General features: G+C 47.2%; 1 protein-coding gene across 1 annotated transcript; it reads right to left on the bottom strand.

Annotated features, from left to right (window-relative positions):
- Nucleotides 1-1,504: 1,504 nt before the first annotated feature.
- OASL (2'-5'-oligoadenylate synthetase like) lies at nt 1,505-17,807 on the bottom strand. The gene is given in 6 exon segments (XM_014476920.2): nt 1,505-2,469; nt 3,065-3,212; nt 6,939-7,180; nt 10,232-10,407; nt 11,832-12,123; nt 17,435-17,807. Coding segments are annotated over 6 exon segments (1,530 nt in total). The 5' UTR covers nt 17,627-17,807; the 3' UTR covers nt 1,505-1,989.
- Nucleotides 17,808-18,880: the final 1,073 nt, after the last annotated feature.

Here is an 18,880-nt window from a genome sequence, read left to right as displayed (position 1 = left end):
ATGAGGAAAATAAGACCTATAGACAGGCAGGAATTGCCTAAGGTCACACAAGGGGTTAATGACAGTCAGGATCGGTTCCCATATTTTGGTCCAATGCACTTTGATTCTTATCCACTTATTCTACAAATTCAGAAGTCTATTTGGGCATCAGAAGTAACTTAGGGACCTTTGTGTCTGTGGCGGGGTTGGGTAGGGGGCAAGGGGCTTCTAAGGTGGTGCTAGTAGTAAAGAACCTGCCTTCCAGTGCAGGAGATATAAGAGACGAAGGTTCAATCCCTGGGTCAGGAAGATCCCTTGGAGAAGGGCCTGGCAACCCATTCCAGTATTCTTGACTGGAGAATTCCATGGACAGAAGAGCCTGGTGGGCTACAGTCCATAGAGTGGCACACAACTGAAGCGACTTAGCAAGCACGCAAGCACGTCTGTGGTAAAAGTCACATAATATTTTGTTGTTTAGTTACTAAGTCGTGTCCGACTCTTTCGACCCCATAAACTGCCTGGTCCAATGTCCATGGAAGTCCCCAGGCAAGAATACTGGAGTGAGTTGCCATTTTCTTCTCCAGGGGATCTCTCCAACTCAGGGATCAAACTTGCGCCTCCTGCATTGCAGGTTGATTCTTTACTGCTGAGACACCAGGGAAGACCACATAATATAAAACATAATATTTTAACCATATTTAACTGTATGCTTCACATTGTTGTGTAGGGGACTTTTTAAAATGCAGATTGCTTTCAATATCCTAGGGCTTTGCTACTACTCTCAGTATAATCCGTGAACAAGCAGCATCAGCAAACTCCAGAGCCTGTTAGAAATTCATAGTCTTGGTTTCAGCCTAGACCTGAATCAGAACCTGCATTTAAACAGAATCTCCAGGTAATACGGACTTCCCTGGTGGCTCAGCAGTAAAGAACCCGCCTGCCAATGCAGGAGATACGGGTTTGATCCCTGGGTCAGGAAGATCCCCAGGAGAAGGAAATGGGAACCCATTCCAGTATTCTTGCCTGGGAAATCCCATGGACAGAGAAGCCTGATGGGCTACAGTCCATGGGGTTGCAAATAGTTGTACTTGACTTAGCGACTCAACAACTGCAACAACAATAGGCTATTACGGAGTATTGAGTCGAGTTCCCCATGCTATACAGCAGGTTCATATTAGTTATCTGTTTTATATGTAGTGTGTATATGTCAGTCTCAATCTCCCAGTTTATCCCTCCCCTTTCCCCCTTCACCCGTGGTAACCATAAGTTTGTTTTCTACATCCATGACTCTACTTCTATTTTGTAAATACGTTGAGGGGATTTTTAAAACTACATCATCCTCCATCTCCCAGACTTCCCTTATCTCTATCTCACTTTCCACACAGTCCTTACTTTCCAGAGTTGAGAGGCTCATATGCTTAGGCTATAACTCCCAGGACAGCCTTAGCACCTGTGGAAATAAACAAAGACCACCCAAAAGAGAACAAACGAAGTTTATTTATTTCCAACTCGCTATAGCCAGGGAGTTAGCCACCATCCCTTGCCTTTGGCAAAGACACCAAGGCAAGGAGGACAGTGAGACAGTTTTATAGTGGCATAAAGAGAAGGCTTCAGGTATACCCCGATTGAGGTTGTTTGCATGGGAAGCTGGAGATGGGCTAATTAGAAGCAGAGCATCCTATATGATTGGTTAGGGAGCTTGTTTGGATTTCTTTCATCAGTCCTAAATTGGAAGGGAGGGAATAGGGAAGCTAGTAGTTGTTGACCAAATCCTGATGGTTTCCAGTTAATTGATAGAATGGTTCGGCTTCCAGACTGTTGGCTGCAGAGCTTGTGGGTCAGAATTCTATTGTCAAACATGCTCTGGATATTGTTGGTTTGCATACCTAGTCTCATATCCCTCGTCATCCCTCTACTGGCAAGGTTAGGTGAAATCGATGGGACCTAGATTAAACAGCAAAAACGCACAGGGAGATGTTTCAGAAGAGACTAACTGGGTGGAAATGGAACCTATTCAGCTGTCTTTTTGGAGAGGATGAGGGTGGTGCTGGCTCAGACACCACAGAAACCCAAACTCCACTCATCCTGCAGGACTTGGCCTTGGAACTCTAGCTGTTGCTTCTTTCTGAGTAGCCCCTCCCTCACTTCAATCTGACACTTCAGGTCAAGGACTAAGCTGCTGGAGTAAATGGCATAGGTGTGGCTCCCACCGCTGGGATTCTTCACAAAGACCTGCATCTCAGGAGAGACGATCTGCAGCAGAGAGACGCAAGCGTCAGAGAAGATACTGTAATCTGCCAAAGAGGAGATGTTCCTGAGGACCTGTCGCTCCCCACCAGGCTCCTGGAAGGACAGACGCTGTGGGGCCGAGGACTCCAGCTTACACTGGATCTTCTCTTTAAGCTTCTGTATGGACTCATAGGGGTTCACCTGGATGATGAAATCCACACGACCCCACTGCTCCACTGTCACCTTGATGTCTCATGCAAACTGGAAGGGAGAGGACAGAGAGGGGTTAAATCCACCTTCCGCTGTCTGAGGACAAATGTGCCCTTCAGGGATTTCCCTGGTGATCCAGTGGTTAAGACTTCACCTTCCAGTACAGGGAGTGTGGGTTCGATCCCTGGTTGGGAAACTAAGATCCCACATGCCTCGTAATAGAAAAAACTGAAAACATAAAACAGAAACAACAGTTGTAACGAATTCAATAAAGACTGAAAAAGTAGTCCACATTAAAAAAAAATCTTAAAAAAAATTCTGTTGTGTGGATGGACATTAAAAAAGAAAAAGTGCCTTTCACCTGTCCTTGTCTTTACAACAGCAGCAGCTGCAAACATTTTGTTTGGTTGCTAAGTCATGTTCGACTCTTTGCGACCCCATGGATTGAAGCCCACCAGGCTCCTCTGTCCATGGGATTTCCCAGGCAAGAATACAGGAGTGGGTTGTCATTTCCTTCTCCAGGGGATCTTGTGGACCCAGGGATCAAACCTGTGTCTCCTGCACTGGTAGGTGGATTCTTTTCCACTGAGCCACCAGTATCTCATTCTGAACTTCTAGCCTCTGGCAGCCAGAGAGGAGACATTACCTTCAGTTTCCAGTTGGGGATGCATGTCTCATTGTTGTCATAGCAACAGGACTGTTTCAGGCAATGTCGGGCACTCTGAGCCACTATATCCCATCTGTAGCCTGTTGCCACATTGTAGGTGGGGTCAGCCGGATCCAAGATGATGGGCCTGCAACACAGAGAGAGGGAACCCAGGTTCTTTCTTGTTTGGAAGCCTGAAGGCCAGAAAGAAATCTTCTTGGCAATCATCTGAGCATCTGCTGTGTTCAGAGCCCAGGGTTGTCAGTCCAAGAGGGTCCACAAATATTTCCAGAGAGTAACAGAATGACGAGGGCTTCCCAGGTGGCTCAATGATGAGGAATCCGCCTGCCAATGCAGGAGACTCAGGAGACCTGGATTCGATCTCTGGGTCAGGAAGATCCCCTGGAGGAGGAAATGGCGACCCACTCCAATATTCTTACCTGGGAAATCACCTGGACAGAAGAGCCTTAGGGGGCTACAGTCTGTGGGGTCACAAAGAGTCAGACTCGCCTGAGTGACTGAGCAGCAGCAGCAACAGAATGAAGAGGGTTCTGTTTCCAAGAATTCCTCAGGACTTCCCTGGTGGTCCAGTGGCTAAGACTGCACTCTCAGTGCAGGGGGCCTGGGTTCGATCCTCAGTCAGGGAACTAGATCTTGCATGCTGCAGGTAAAGATCCCACAAGTAGCAACTACCATCGAAGATCCTGACTAAATGCCACAACTAAGTCCCAGTGTGGTCGAAATAAATGAATAAATACTTGAAGTAAATTTCTCTTGGGGAGAGTATTTTAGGTGTTTGTAAGGAATCTTTGAGGTGTACAGAGGTTGAGACCCCCAAAGCCATGATGGAACAAGAATAGCGGTCCCTCAGGCAGACCACACCAGCATGTGGGCCTCTTAAGTTCAGAGCTTTCACTTTGCTGAACAGACTACATAAATGAGTTCAAACCTAGAGCTTCTGAATTGCTTTGGAGGATAACAATACCGCTGGTACCATTTACTGATGTTTCCTGAGGCACGGGGTCAATCTCTGAGTAACCTATTTTAATCCCTGCAACAATTCTCTAAGGTACGACAATGATGGTGGTGGTGGTGATGATGATGATGATAATTTCTCCCCACTTTACAGATGAGAAAACTGAGGCACAGACCTCCCTAGGTTCTCCCAACCTGAACATGGGATTCTGATCCATCTCCTCTGCCTCAACGGAGGGGAGGTTGAGCTTCCAAGTGTCTCTCCTCTAGGTGACTGTTGAATAGATATTTTAAAGACTATTGGCTTGAAGGGGTCTAATAGCTGACTGAGGTTGCATGGGGTGACCATAGATCTTGGATGTCAAGCCCATGATGAAGCCCTAGCGCTTGTGTGGTTTCCTGTTGTTTTATTTGGCTGAGCTGGGTCTTAGTTGTGGTGTGCCAGTTTTCATTGTGGCACATAGGATCTTGGCTGCGGTACATGGGGTCTTTTTAGTTGTGACTTGTGGGATCTAGTTCCCTGACCAGGGATCAAACCCAGGCTCCCTGCATTGGGAGCATGGAGCATTAACTACTGGATCACCAGGGAAGTCCTAAGACCTGGCCCTTGTACCCCAGGAGCTTTTGACTTAGGCATGAGCTGAGACTTTATCTAAGTGACAGAATGTGTTAGCAGGCTAGTGACATGAACTGGACACTTTAGGCTCCATGCTTTCAACCCCCAGCATCCTGGCTCCCTGAAATGCTCCTGCCTGATGGAGTCAGGGAGCAGTGCCACTCCATCCTGTGGATTCAACTCATCTGATCCAAGTGACCCACCAGGTGAGCTGGCATGTGGAGCCTCTGCCTAGTAATCAAATTAGTTCCCTCTGGAGTTTGGACCAGAAATGATGGATGTTCCTCATCACCTTGGAGTAAGAGGGGAGCAGGGCAGGTATGGAGAAACAGAGGCAGTGAGAGGGTAGGGAGCACATGGGCCATGAGAGGGAATGACAGAGAAGAGGAGTCTATACTAGTTTGCCTCAGGTCCTGATGGTTTTCCCAGGCCAATATTCTGGGCATCCATACAATAAATTGTCTTTTCATAAGGAGACCTGGTTACTCTTTCTTGTTAAAAAAAAAAAAAGACCTGATACTCACATGCTGCTGCTGCTGCTGCTAAGTCGCTTCAGTTGTGTCCGACTCTGTGCCACCCCACAGGTGGCAGCCCGCCAGACTCCCCCGTCCCTGGGATTCTCCAGGCAAGAACACTGGAGTGGGTTGCCATTTCCTTCTCCAATGCATGAAAATGAAAAGTGAAAGTGAAGTCGCTCAGTTGTGTCCGACTCTTCGAGACCCCATGGACTGCAGCCTTCCAGGCTCCTCTTCCATGGGATTTTCCAGGCAAGAGTACTGGAGTGGGGTGCCATTGCCTTCTCCGGACACTCACATGAGGGAACAATAAATATTCTTATGATATTGCTTACAGTGACCTAAAGCTTCTAGTACAAAGAGTTGTCTCAGGCTGGGTTCTCCCAGGAGCAAAACCTAAGATGAGGGTTTGAGTGCAAGTCATTTATTTGGAAGGAGGTGCCAGGAAGCACCAAAGAGCAAGTGGGAAAGTGAGACAGGGACAGGAAGGATGCCAATAAAGGATATGCATCAGGGTGATTATCCCTGTGAGCAGCTGGGGCTTGGACTCTGAGAACTAGTGTAGAACACATGACCCAGAAAGAGTCCCTCCATCTGAGACGGCAGGGAGCTGAGGTATTTACACACCAATCCCCACCAGTCACTAAGGGAAGCTGAAAACCCACAGGCAGAGGGACACAGGTGCCGAAAGCTGGAGGTTGAACCAACCTTCCCTGAAATGGTAAAGGCCCAGGGGATACAAATGGGCACAAGCAACATGTGTTACAGTACTGAACATTTAGCTGGCATCTATCATAGACTAGATACAGTGGCCCTTCACGTATATTTTCTCTGACTATCCTAAGAGTCCTGCATGGCTGGTGCCAATTACTCCTGTTTTGGGCTTCTGTGGTGGCTCATCAGTAAAGAATCTGCCTGCCAATGGAGGAGATGGGGTCAATCCCTGGATTGGGAAGATCCGCTGGGAAGGAAATGGCAAAACACTCCAGTATTCTTGCCTTGGAAATCCAACGGACAGAGGAGCCTGGTAAGCTATAGTCCATGGGGTCTCGAAAGAGTTGGACAACAACAACAACAACAACTCCTGTTTTATAGACGAGGAATGGAGGCTCACAGAGATGAGAAAACGGCAGAGCTTGGATTTAACTTGGATCTCCATGGTTCTTTTTAGTTTCTCATGCTGGGAAAAAGCACTGAAATGGTCTTCTGAGGGCAAGAGGATTAACGTAGAGTGGAGTGATAGCTCAAGGAATAAGGAAAAGGCTTATAGCCCCTAAGGCCCTGGCGATTTGAAAGGTGATCACCTTGAGATGTCAACTGTGTCGGGGTGAGATATCTGCTTTTCTATTTAATAAAGTCCACCCAGGCTTCCCTGGTGGTCCAGTGGTTAAGAATCCGCCTTGCGATGCAGGGGACACAGGGTCGATCCCTGGTCCAGGAAAATTCTACATACAGTGAAGCCCATAGTAGCCACAGCTACTGAAGCCCGTGCACCCTAGAGCCAGTACTCCACGACTAAGAGAAGCCCCTGCAGCGAGAAGCCTCTGAACCACAGCTAGAGGGCAGCCCCCGCTCACCGCAAGTGGGAGAAGCGCATGTGCGGCAACAGAACTCAGCACAGCCAAACCGTAAAATAGACAAATCTTTAAATATATATATTATATATAGTGATTTTATATATAAAATAAAGCCCACCCAGGAAACTCGATACCACCTTTCCCTTAATTCTCTTTCTCTGAGATGTGGCTGGCACGCGACGACCCAGTACCTCTTTTCTTTGAGCTGGTTTCTGACAAAGTCCTCAATGACCGGGTTCTGCAATGTGTAGTACTTGGTCCAGTAGATGCAGAGACGCTGATACTTCGTGAGCAGCAGCAGCACAGTGACCAGGCCTTTGTCCAACCTGAAACGCTCTTTCTCCTCAGTACCCGTTTCCCAGGCGTAGATGGTCAGTAGCTCAAGGGCATACATTGGGGGCAGCTCCGCCCTAGGGCACTTGGCTTTCACATACTATTGAAAGACATGGGAAGAGAGAGAGAGACCCCAAGATTCCTTAGAAGGATGACATTGGACCCGAAACTGGAAAAATCCAAGTTCTTGTCCCAGCTTTGCTACCTACCCAGGTGTATTCTTGGCCAAGTCACTTTTCCTCTCTGGCCTTAACTGGGTTTCCCCATCTTAAAATTAAGCAACTGGGTGAGTCCAGTGGGTTTCAAACTGTACTTGACATAACTTCTGGAATGGAGGGATGAAGAAGTATCCCAGGGAGTGAGCAGGGACTTTCCTGGTGGTCCAATAGCTAAGATGCCATGCTCCCAGGTTCCATCCCTGGTCAGGACACCTAGATCCCACATGCCATAACTAGAGATCATGCCACAGTGAAGGCAAAAGATGCCACATGCTGCAACTAAGAGCTGGTGCGGCCAAACAGATAAACACTTAAAAGAGAAAAAAGGGAGTCAGCAGGTTGGGCTCTGTCACCAGCACCCCAAACGAAATAACTCTATTTTAATCTATTTGGGCTTCCGGGAGATTTCTTTTAAAGAAAAATCTTCTTAGCTAAAGAGGAAAAAAATGTGTTTGTGTGTGTGTTGGGCGACTATGTTATCATTGCTGTTTAGTTGCTAAGTCGGGTCTGACTCTTTTTGACCCCGTGGACTGTAGCCTGCCAGGCTCCTCCAGGACTAGGTAATAGCTGAGAATCTGTACTGAACATTGGGGTTGCTTCTCTAATAGGTATGTCTTTCTCCCCCATTGTTTAGTGGCCATGCTGTTTGGATGCGATTGGCCCAATCCTCATCTCCAGGGTTGACCCTGACTGGACAGGATCACGAGGATAAACCTATTCCCCCTTGCCAAGTGATTGGTTCAAGAGATGCCTGGTGATCTAAGCTGGCTCAATTTGAGTCAAATCTAGTTCTTTTGTTCTGTGGTTGAAAGAAGAGAAGTCTAAGTGAATGTGAGGGCAGGAACAGATGCGGCCATTTTGCCACCATGAGGGAAACCAGCTTGGGGACCAAGTTGACATATAATATTGAGAGAAGCTGTTCCAGATGGCGCTAGTGGTAAAGAACCTGCCTGCCAATGCAGGAGACATAAGAGATGCGGTTCCATCCCTCGGTCGGGAAGATCCCCTGGAGGAGGAAATGGCAACCCACTCTAGTATTCTTGCTTGGAGAATCCCATGGACAAAGGAGCCTAGTGGGCTACAGTCCATGGGGTCGCAAAGACTCAGATATGACTGAAGCAACTTAGCACACACGCACACACAAGAGAATTACAGAGAAACAGAGCTGGAGCCTTCACCAAACGGTGCCTGAAGCTCTCTCCACTGTTGTAGGTTTTCACACATGAGCTGATAACTCTCTTTATTGGTTAAGCCCATTAGCGTTGGTTTTTCTGTTACTCTCAATTAAAAAACAAAAAGAAAAAAATTAGAATTTCTTCTAATTTCTAAAAAATTACCCAGGTTAATGTTCTATTTTTGATGGCTATATGAGGTGGCGGTGGGGAGACAAAGCTTTCTTTCTTTATCTCCTACCCTCAGTATTAGAGAAGGAAATGGCAACACACTGCAGTATTCTTGCCTGGAAAATCCCATGGATGGAGGAGCCTGGTAGGCAACAGTCCATGGGGTCACAGAGTCAGACATGACTGAGCAACTTCACTCACTCACTCACCCTCAGTATATGGCTATACATAGTGCAAACTTAAATGATAAATTATTCCAACTGACATCTCAAAAATTTTTTTAAAAAATGACTTTGTGTGTGAGCATGCACAAACTTGGAAATCTCTGAGATCAGTGATATTCTTACAGTTAAGATTTTGTGAAATCAAATAAAACCCAGAGAATCTAACTTACACATTCCTTGGCTCCAGTGGATGAATTGGTAAGAATCAAAAAATACTTTCGAATCATAATTGTAAATGACAACTCCTGGGATGTTACATAGTCTCCAGATAAAAATGAACTAACAACCTTTTTAGCATCACAGGACTCTAGTTCTGTTTAACGTATCATATACTCTTTGTGTCCTTGAGGATTGATCAACATGTCTTGTAACACTTGGTTAAATAAAAATTCTCAAATAAAAGAAAACATCAAATGAATAATACTGAGTCAAGAAACTTTCAAAAACCATATGCAGCCAACATCTTGTCTTAGAGGCAGAGTCTTTTAGGCTGTTTGTTTTTAGGCCGTGTGGGGACCGTGGTTCCCTGACCAGGGATGGAGCCCAGTACCCCTGCAGTGCAAACATGGAGTCTTAACCACTGGACCGCTGGAGAAGTCCCTCAGAGGCAGAGACTTGTACAAAGAAAGGGCTATAGAAAATAAAGCTGGTATGTTTTTCTGTGGACATTGCCAATAAATGTGCATGACGTATTCAGGAAGAAAACACTTTGTACACTTAGCCAAACAAACAAAACAAACAGATCATTCTTTTGAGTTCCATCTCTTCAAATCCACAAAACTTTGGATCATTTCCTGTTTAAGTGACTGACTGGCCAAAAAAACCAATTTCCTTCTTGACTTCGGTGTTGCTAATATCTGAAGATACATCACAACCTTTGTTGAGGTGATAACTATGTAAGGAAATGCTATTTTCCCACATACACATACTAATGTAAACAAACTTTCATAGTATCTTGATTTTTATCTTTAAATACTATTTTTTTCTTTTTTGGTATTTTTTTCTTTTTTGGTATTTTTTTCTTTTTTGGTTAAACCAGTCTAAACTCTGACTCTTACCAATTTTTTTAAAATAAGAAATCATTTTTTTTCTTTCTCATTTTTTGTTTGTTTCTGAGTCTTCCTTTCATAAGCGGAGATGACTCTGCTCATCTGGGTATTTGGAAATACCCTTGGTACCATGCAGACATCCTATGTGAAATCTAAAAAGTAGCTTGTCATAAAACAGGTAACTAACTAAATCCTCTCCCTCCCCACGACCGTTGCCCCTCCTCACAGTATCCCCCTGATGACAAGTCTGGTTCCTGCCTTTTCTTCTCCTCCCTCCCCCATCTTCTGCTCTTGCCCCCATCAGGCAGTCTCCTCACCTCGAGGTACCAGTGTTTTACCAGCCGCAGGAGGCTCTTCAGCTTGGTTGGCTTGTATTTCACGAAGTTTCTCTGCAGCTCGCTGAAGGATGGGGAGAAGTATCCAAGAGTATGGCAGGCCTTAATCAGTCTCACATAGACCTCTGGGGAGGGCTGAAAGTTGGGAACAGAAGGCCCTGAGGAGGCAAAGGGGAGACAGTGAGGGCTTAGAAAACCCCAGTTGCTAATAAGTCCTCTAGGGTTTTTGTTGTTTAGTCGTTAAGTCATGTCCGACTTCTAGTGACGCCGTAGACTATAGTCTGCCAGGCTCCTCTGTCCATGGAATTTCCCAGGCAAGAATACTGGAGTGGATTGCCATTTCCTCCTCCAGGGGATCTTCTTGACCCAGGGGTCGAATTCACGTCTCCTCTATTGGCAGGCGGATTCTTTACCGCTGAGCCAGTGGGGAAGCTCTCAGGAGACTGCTAATTCATTTGAGTATCTCTCCAGGGAAGCCTTTCAAGATCTTTCTGTGTTGTTGGGTGTTGTCATTATAGACATGCCTAAATCGGCTAAGTCTGCCCCTGCCCCTAAAAAGGGCTATAAAAAAGCTGTGACCAAGGCCCAGAAGAAGGACGGCAAGAAGCGCAAGCGCAGCTGCAAGGAGAGCTACTCCGTGTACGTGTACAAGGTGCTGAAGCAAGTCCATCCGGACACCGGCATCTCGTCCAAGGCCGTGGGAATCATGAACACCTTCCTCAACGACATTTTCGAGCGCATCGCTGGCGAGGCATCGCCCCTGGCGCATTACAACAAGTGCTCGACTATCACATCCAGGGAGATCCAGACCGCCGTGCGCTTGCTGCTACCTGGGGAGCTGGCCAAGCGTGCCGTGTCCGAGGGCACTAAGGCTGTCACCAAGTATACCAGCTACAAGTAAATATAATATGCCTAGCCGCTGTTAACGGAGAAGGCAATGGCACCCCACTCCAGTACTCTTGCCTGGAAAATCCCATGGATGGAGGGCCTGGTGGGCTGTAGTCCATGGGGTCGCTAAGAGTCGGACGCGACTGACCGACTTCACTTTCACTTTCCAGGGAAGCCTGGAACCACATAGCTTGAAAGACTAAAGGCTTGCCTTCTTGACTGTCCTTCTGGAGAATGAAAAGTGAGTTTTGCAGAAACAGATTTATAGATATAGAGAACAGACCTGTGTTGCCAAAGAGGGAGACAGATGGGTGGGGTAGGGATAGATTGGAAATTCGGGTTTAGCCGACGCAAACTATTATATGTAGCGTGGGGAAACAACCACCCCCAGGGTAAGTGTTCCAGAGTCACCCCAGGAGTTGCTCTAATGCTTTCCCTTCCTTGACTCTCCCTTCCTCTCCAATCATATATTTATCTGCGTGATTCCTTGATAAATCTGTTTGCCCCATTGAACCACAAGGATAGCCAGAGCTGAGTCAGTCCCAGGCATTTCAGTCGCCCAGCACCCAGCACGGGATGTGGGTTGAATGGGTGCATGCAGGCGTCTGCACGTGGCCACAAAGGAGAGGTGAAGGAGCTGTGGGTCCTCCCCCTGGGGAGGGCAGGTGTGTGAGTCAGGTGGGCTTTCCCTTACTCAGGACCCTGTAGGCCGGCACAATGGTGACAGTGACTTGCTCTTCCATCTCCCAGGTCTGAATGGCAAAGGCGACAGCAGAGGTGACTCTGTGGACCAGCCTCAGGTTCTGGGGCTGGAGGTGAAGCAGATCCGGGCAATCCGTGAGCTTTTCACAGAGCATGCTCAGAACATGCTCGTGGTGATTGTGGTTGCTGGCTTCCTCCTGGAAGCTGCTAAAACCGCTCAGGAACATCACCAGCTCCACCTCCGCGTGGTTCCTGAGCACCGTGCCATTCCCGAAGGAGCCCACCTGTGGAACACAGAGTCCCATCACCCCAAGGCCACTGCTGGGACCAGGGAATCCCTAGGGCTCTTCCACGGATGATCCCGTTCATCGCTACCTGCCTCACCGATGGGTGGGGAGTACCCACATCACCTCTTTATAGGGGAGGAAAGTGGAGAGGTCAAGACGGCAAGCCGCTCACCCAGGGTCACACAGTGGATGTGTCAAACCCAGGCAGCCGGACTCCACAACCCATGTTTCTTACTTACTCCACTGCCTTGCTTCTGAGACTCAGCCTTATCTGCAAGAGTGATCCCCACTCCAAGGAAACCATCGTCCTCTACAGGGTGGCAGTTGGAGGGTTCTGGAGGGTGGGAGGGGCAGGTCTGAATAATTCTGTGCTCTGTGTGTGTGTGCAAAGTCACTGCAGTCGTGTCTGACCCTTTGGGACACTGTGGACTGTATAACCCGCCCGGTTCTCTGTCCATGGGATTCTCCAGGCAAGAATACTGGAGTGGGTTGCCATTTTCCATCCCCAGGATATCGTCCCAACCCAGGGATCAAACCTAAGTCTCCTGTGTCTCCTGCATTGCAGGTGGAGTCTTTACCTGCTGAGCCATCAGGAAAGCGCCCAGTTGAGGTGGAGGGACTAGGATAATTATCCCCATTGTACAGATGAAAAAAAGGAGGCAATTGGGGGTTAACTGATTTGCCATGGACTCATAACCAGGAGTCATGGTCACAGTCAGACAGAGGGTCAGAACACAGGGTGTGGTTCTTCTGCCTCTTTATTTCCAGTGACCCAAGTCTTCGTGCCAGGCCCTGCTTTCTGTGGAAGAGAAGTCTGCCATCTTTATTTTCCTCTTCCTTTGTTTTTGGCCTCACCATGTGGCATGCAGGATTTTAGTTCCCCATCCAGGAATCCAGGAATCAAACCCACAACCCTTGCATTGGAAGCGTGGGAGTCTTAACCACTGGACCTCCAGGGAAGTCCTCCTTTTCCTTTTCCATTTTTCTTTCTCCACCTGCATTCAGAGTCAGCCTTTCTGCCCCATGTGAGAGCATTGTGGATGGCACTCGGTGTGCCGAAGAAAGCCACAACCCCTTGAAGGCTGTGCCCTTCCTACCTTTCCCAGTGGGAAGATACGGGCAGAGAGGGAAGAACATTCTAGAGCAGGCTGTATGATTTGCTCCAGTCTAAACCTATTCCAACCCAAGGATAAGCATTCACTCATATGGGCCAGCACAGCTCACCAGATTTTCATGGGAGGGAAGAGGGTTTAAAGCCCAAATAAAGTGCTAATTTCTCAATAGCCGTTGCTCTTTGGGTGTCTCTATTATTTATTAATTTCAAGATTGGAGAAGGTTGCAGGCAGGATTTGAGGGCTGGGTTAATACCACTTCCTGCCGTCAAAACTCATGTTTGAGACATCCTTCCGTCCCACTCACTTGCCCCATGCCATTCTCAGGGTTGGTGGGGTGGGGTGACTTTGGTCTGGGAGGAGTCATACTGGTGCTCCAGGCCCAGAAGAAAGCTCGAGCAAAAGTTGATAACAATGCTTTTGTTTTTGAACATTGACTAATCATTTAGCCTGCACCATTCTATCTGGTTGACGAGGGAGAGATGATGATGATGGTGTGGGTGTGTGCTCAGTCGCTCAGTTGTGTCCGACTCTTTAGGACCCCATAGACTACAGCCCACCAGGTTCCTCTGTCCATGGAGATTCTCCAGGCAAGAATACTGGAGTGGGGGCTTTCCCTGATGGACCAGTGGTAAAGCATCCATCTGCTAATTCAGGAGACACAGGTTCAATTCCTGGTCCGGGAAGATCCCACATGCCACAGAGCAACTAACCGCACGTGCCACAACTGTTGAGCCTGTGCTCTGCAGCCCAGGAGCTGCAACTACCGAGCCCTCGTGCCACAGCTACTGAAGCTGGTGTGCCATGCAGCCTGTGCTCTGCAACAAGAGATGACACCACAATGAGAAAACTACATTGCAATGGAGAGTAGCCCCTGATATCCACAACCAGAGGAAAGCCCATGCAGCAACGAAGACCCAGACAGAGCATGGCCAAAAATAAATAAATAAAATTATATATATAAAAAAAAATGCTGGAGTGGGTTGCCATTTCCTCCTCCAGGGGATCTTCCTGACCCAGAGATGGAACCAGAGTCTCCTGTATTGGCAGGCAGATTCTTTACCACTGAGCCACTGGGGAACACTTGCCCCCCACCTGCACTGCGATGCTGGTGATGTCATCCCAATTACACAGAAGAAGACTGAGATGGAGGGTTTGAGAGACAAGACTGTGACTCTAAGTTCACCCGGCTAGTGAGGGAAGAAGCCAAGAGTCAAGCCCACGCCTCGTGTCAGAATGTGTGGTGTCTCATTTCTAAATCGCACGGCTTCAGGCTCTGGGTGTTGGGGATGAGAGTTAAAAAGTAACATGGGCCTGCAGCTTCTAGATCCTTCCCTCAAGCAACTGCTCCTAAAGGCAGAACTAGAGCACTGAGCTTCGAGTCAGGAGTCCTAGTGCTAGTCTTGCCTGTACCACCAGCTTGCTGTGTGAACGTGGAAAGTTTCTCACCCTCTCTGTGCCTCAGTTTCCTTAGTGTTTACAGGAAGGATTGGCTGAGACTGTCTGCCTCCAGGACCTTTCATGTTGGGAAGCTGAAGCTGGTGGATTGAATTAAGAACATGTAGGGTTTCCCTTGGAGAAGGCAATGGCAACCCACTCCAGTACTCTTGCCTGGAAAATCCCATGGACGGAGGAGCCTGGCAGGCTGCAGTCCATGGGGTCACTAAGAGTCGGACACGACTGAATGACTTCACTTGCACTTTTCACTTTCATGTATTGGAGAAGGAAATGGCAACCCACTCCAGTGTTCTTGCCTGGAGAATCCCAGGGACGGGGGAGCTAGTGGGGGATAGACTCTGTGAGTCTATGGGGTCGCAGAGTCGGACACAACTGAAGCGACTTGGCAGCAGCAGCAGCAGCAGGGTTTCCCTAGTAGTCCAGTGGTTAAGAATCTGCCTTGCAATGTAGGGGACACCGGTTTGATCCCTAGTCCAGGAAGATCCCCTATGCAGTGGGGCAACTGAGCCCCTGTGCCACCATTGCTGAAGCCTGAGTGCCTAGAGCCTGTGCTCTGCAACCTGACAGGCCACTGTGGTTGAGAGGTCCATGCAGCACAACTAGAGAAAGCCCTGGTGCAATAGCAAAATCCCCAGTGCAGCCAAAAATAAAATAGATAAATAAATTTAAGAATATGTAGATTTTTACCTGATGAATGAGGTGGCACAAGCCATCCATACGGGCAGGTAGCTGCCCCAGCAAGCTCCCCTGTAGGGTAATGAAACTCACGGGGCCATTTGGAGGAAAGACACAGTTTCAGTATACCCATACAAAGGAAGTGGAGTCATAAGATTTATTACTTACACAAACAGATAACTAATGAGGACCTACTGTACAGCTCAGGGAGCTCTACTCCACTCCGTTTGACATTTCCTTCCCATTTAGGTCACCACAGAGCACTGAGTAGAGTATACTGTATACTGAAACTGTGTCTTCAAAATGACTTTTGAAGTGTGATGAGGAAAAACAAACAACTGCGTCCCTTTGCTGTACAGCGGAAACTAACATTCTAAAGCAACCATACTCCAATAAAAATTCATTAAAAATTAATTTTAAAAAAGGCTTATTACTACAGATCCCAGAAGCAAGGGGACTCAGTGAACTGGGGAGAGAGCAGGCCTTCTCCCCAGGTCACAATTTAGCAGGGTAGAAAGCACCTAGTTCTTACAAGGTGATTGGGGCAGAGGTTACTAACGTTTCGCAGGCTTAACTTTGAAGTGGTTATTTTATTTTATAATTTAAAAAATCCATCTTGACTCTATATTAGAAAAAACTTTTAAAAATTTTCATTATTTATTTTGGCTGCATTGCGTGGCTTATGGAATTTCTCTGACCAGGAATCGAATCTGTGTTCCCTGCAGTAGGAGTTCAGAGTCTTAACCACCAGACCACTGGTGAAGCCCAATAACTGGTTATTTTAAAAGGTTCCACCAGGAGAAACAAAGCATAAACTTGCAGGGTGCCCAAAATTTATCTAAAGGTCCAGACTCTGGACTTTTGGTGTTAGCAGGATCATCATACTGTAAGGCGCCTAGGCAGCAACTCAGAAAAAGAAAATTGTTTTTTTGTTTTTCCTCATCACACTTCAAAAGTCATTTTTCTCATCACACCTTTCTAGTTTTGATCCGCTTGGAGTATTACCCTAGTTAGGACCAGAGGTGACGAGAGGCAGCTCCTGAAAGGGTTTGGGGGTAAAAAAGCTCAGTGGGGGCAGCCCAGAGTGGAGTAAGAAATCCCAGCTTCACCACCAGCTGTGTGACCTTCGGTGAGTCCTCATCTCCCTGATCTTCCATTTAAAAACAACAACAACAAAAAAACTTTCCTTTATCAAAAATTGTAAACATAAAAATAGAAAGAGAAAACAAAGAACATTTATACCTCCGCCCCGTCAGATTCAACAAGTCTAAACTTGCCATGTTTGCTTCAACTAAGCCACTTTAAAGTAATTTACGGGACTTCCCTGACTGTCCAGTGGTTAAGACATCACCTTCCAACACAGGGCATGTAGGTTCAATCCCTGGTCTGGAACTAAGTCTCGAGACCAAAAAACCAAAACAAAACAGAAGCAATATTGTAGCAAATTCAAGACTTTAAAAATGGTCCGCATCCAAAAATCTTAAAAAATAATAATAATAAAATAAATTACAGAAACTAAGGACCATTGTCCATAAATACTTTAGCATTTATGTCCAACAAAAGAGAACATTTGCCCCCACAACCACAAAACTATTACACTTCAAAAAAAAATTCCCATATATATACATATAAAATCTAATATTCTGGCCATGCTGAAATTTCCCCAGTTGTTCCCAAATTATATTCTACGGATGGTCCATTCACACCAAGATTCAACCAGAGACCTTGCATTGCATTTAGCCATTACAGATCTTAAGTCACTGAGTTTGCATTGTGCTCATCTGTAAACTGGGAAGACGAGTGCACACTTCAGAGGGTGTACAAATTAGAGGCAGTACACTTGAAGGGCTTAGGCACGTGCACCCAAAATGTGCACTATTATTAGCTTCCTTACTCAACTTGCTCCGCTCGAGGCAGCAGTGTGTCGGGATGCTGTGTCTTGAGATGTCAGTAGCATGGACTAGGGATAATGAGGCAAGAGGTCCCTAGCATCCTCAGAGACATGGACCCACGGGTTGGATTTTGCCCAGCCCTGGCTGGGAAATGGAGGGGACCAGTCTCACCTGGATCACCTTCAGCACCTTCTGGTCCAGCCCATGGTCCCCCCGGAAGCGCTGCTTCTTCAGGAACTTCTCCAAGGACTGCACAGCCTTCACCACGTCTTTTTTCCACTCCTTGATGTTATCCTGGCACTGAGCCACAAAGGAGTTCAGCCTAGAAGCTGGGGTATCAAACAGCTCCAGGGATACTGCCATCTGTCTTGAGAGTACCACTGGCGGCTAGGTATGCAGCTATGCACCTACCTATCTGCTGGCACACTCACCCTTCTTTAAGGACACTCCTCTCCAGTACCCTGTGGAATAAAGCACCAGAGTGGACAGGAAACCAGGGGTGTCCGGCTGACCTGGGGCCCCTCTTTATTGAGGCTGTGTACTGTGGCTGGTGCACCCCAGACACTGAGTGATGACTGGAAGGTCAGGTGCCGCCTTAATGGGTGTGGCTTTCAGTCACCCTTCCTGTGGCAAGTTTCGTGTCTCAACTGTTAGTTTTCTTTTTATAAGTTGCAAACTGACATTGGCTTGAGGATGGCCCTGGAAGAGGCAACTCCTCCAGCTGGATGGTATCCACCAATCCCATCCCCCTATGTTGTCATCCAAAACAGGCTGACAAAGAGCAGGGACTTGCTCTAGGTTGAACTGAAGCGTGGGAATTCTAGGGTCCCCAGCACAAACTCTGGAACTCCAGTCTGCCCTTTGTCAGACTCTTAACCTCTCTGACCTTCACATAAATAATCCTTAAAATGGGTTTAGGAATAATACCTGTCCCATAGGGTGTGTGGATTAAGCCTGAGATCATTTAGAAGAGAAAGTATTAAGTACATGTACATATTGGACTTCCCTGGCAGTCCAGTGGTCGAGACTCTGTGCTTCCAATGCAGAGGGCATGGGTTTGATCCCTAGCTGGGCAGCTAGGATTCCACATGCCTCGTGGCCAAAAGCAAAAAATAAATGCAAGTATTATTATTCATTTACTATACATCTAGTGAGGCTTCCCAGGTGGCTCAATGGTAAAGAACCCGCCTGCAAATGCAGGCGACATGGGTTCGATCTCTGAGTTGGGAAGATCCCCTGGAGGAGGAATGGCAACCCACTCCAGTATTCATGCCTGGGAAAGTCCATGGATGGAAGAGCCTGGTGGGCTACAGTTCACGGGGATCACAAGAGTCGGACATGACTTAGCAACTAAACCATCTTCTATTCCACATGTGTGGACAGTGAGGGGTGATGGTATTTGGGAGGTCAGTCTCAAGTAAGGTGGTTAGGGAAGTTCTGAAAAGCAAATATTTGAGCAAAACATGAAGGAGGCAAAGAGTGAGCTGTATGTACGTCGGAGGAAATAATGGGAGAAGGAGCAGCAAGTACAAAGGCCCTGTGGTGGGTGTGAAGAATAGCAGTGTGATGGAAATGGGATGATCAAGGGGGGAAAGTGGGAGGGGATGAGGTTTGAGT

This window comes from Bos mutus, chromosome 17 (assembly GCF_027580195.1).
Source record: "Bos mutus isolate GX-2022 chromosome 17, NWIPB_WYAK_1.1, whole genome shotgun sequence".
Lineage (NCBI taxonomy): Eukaryota > Metazoa > Chordata > Mammalia > Artiodactyla > Bovidae > Bos > Bos mutus.
This window is presented reverse-complemented; position numbering and strand designations above follow the sequence as displayed.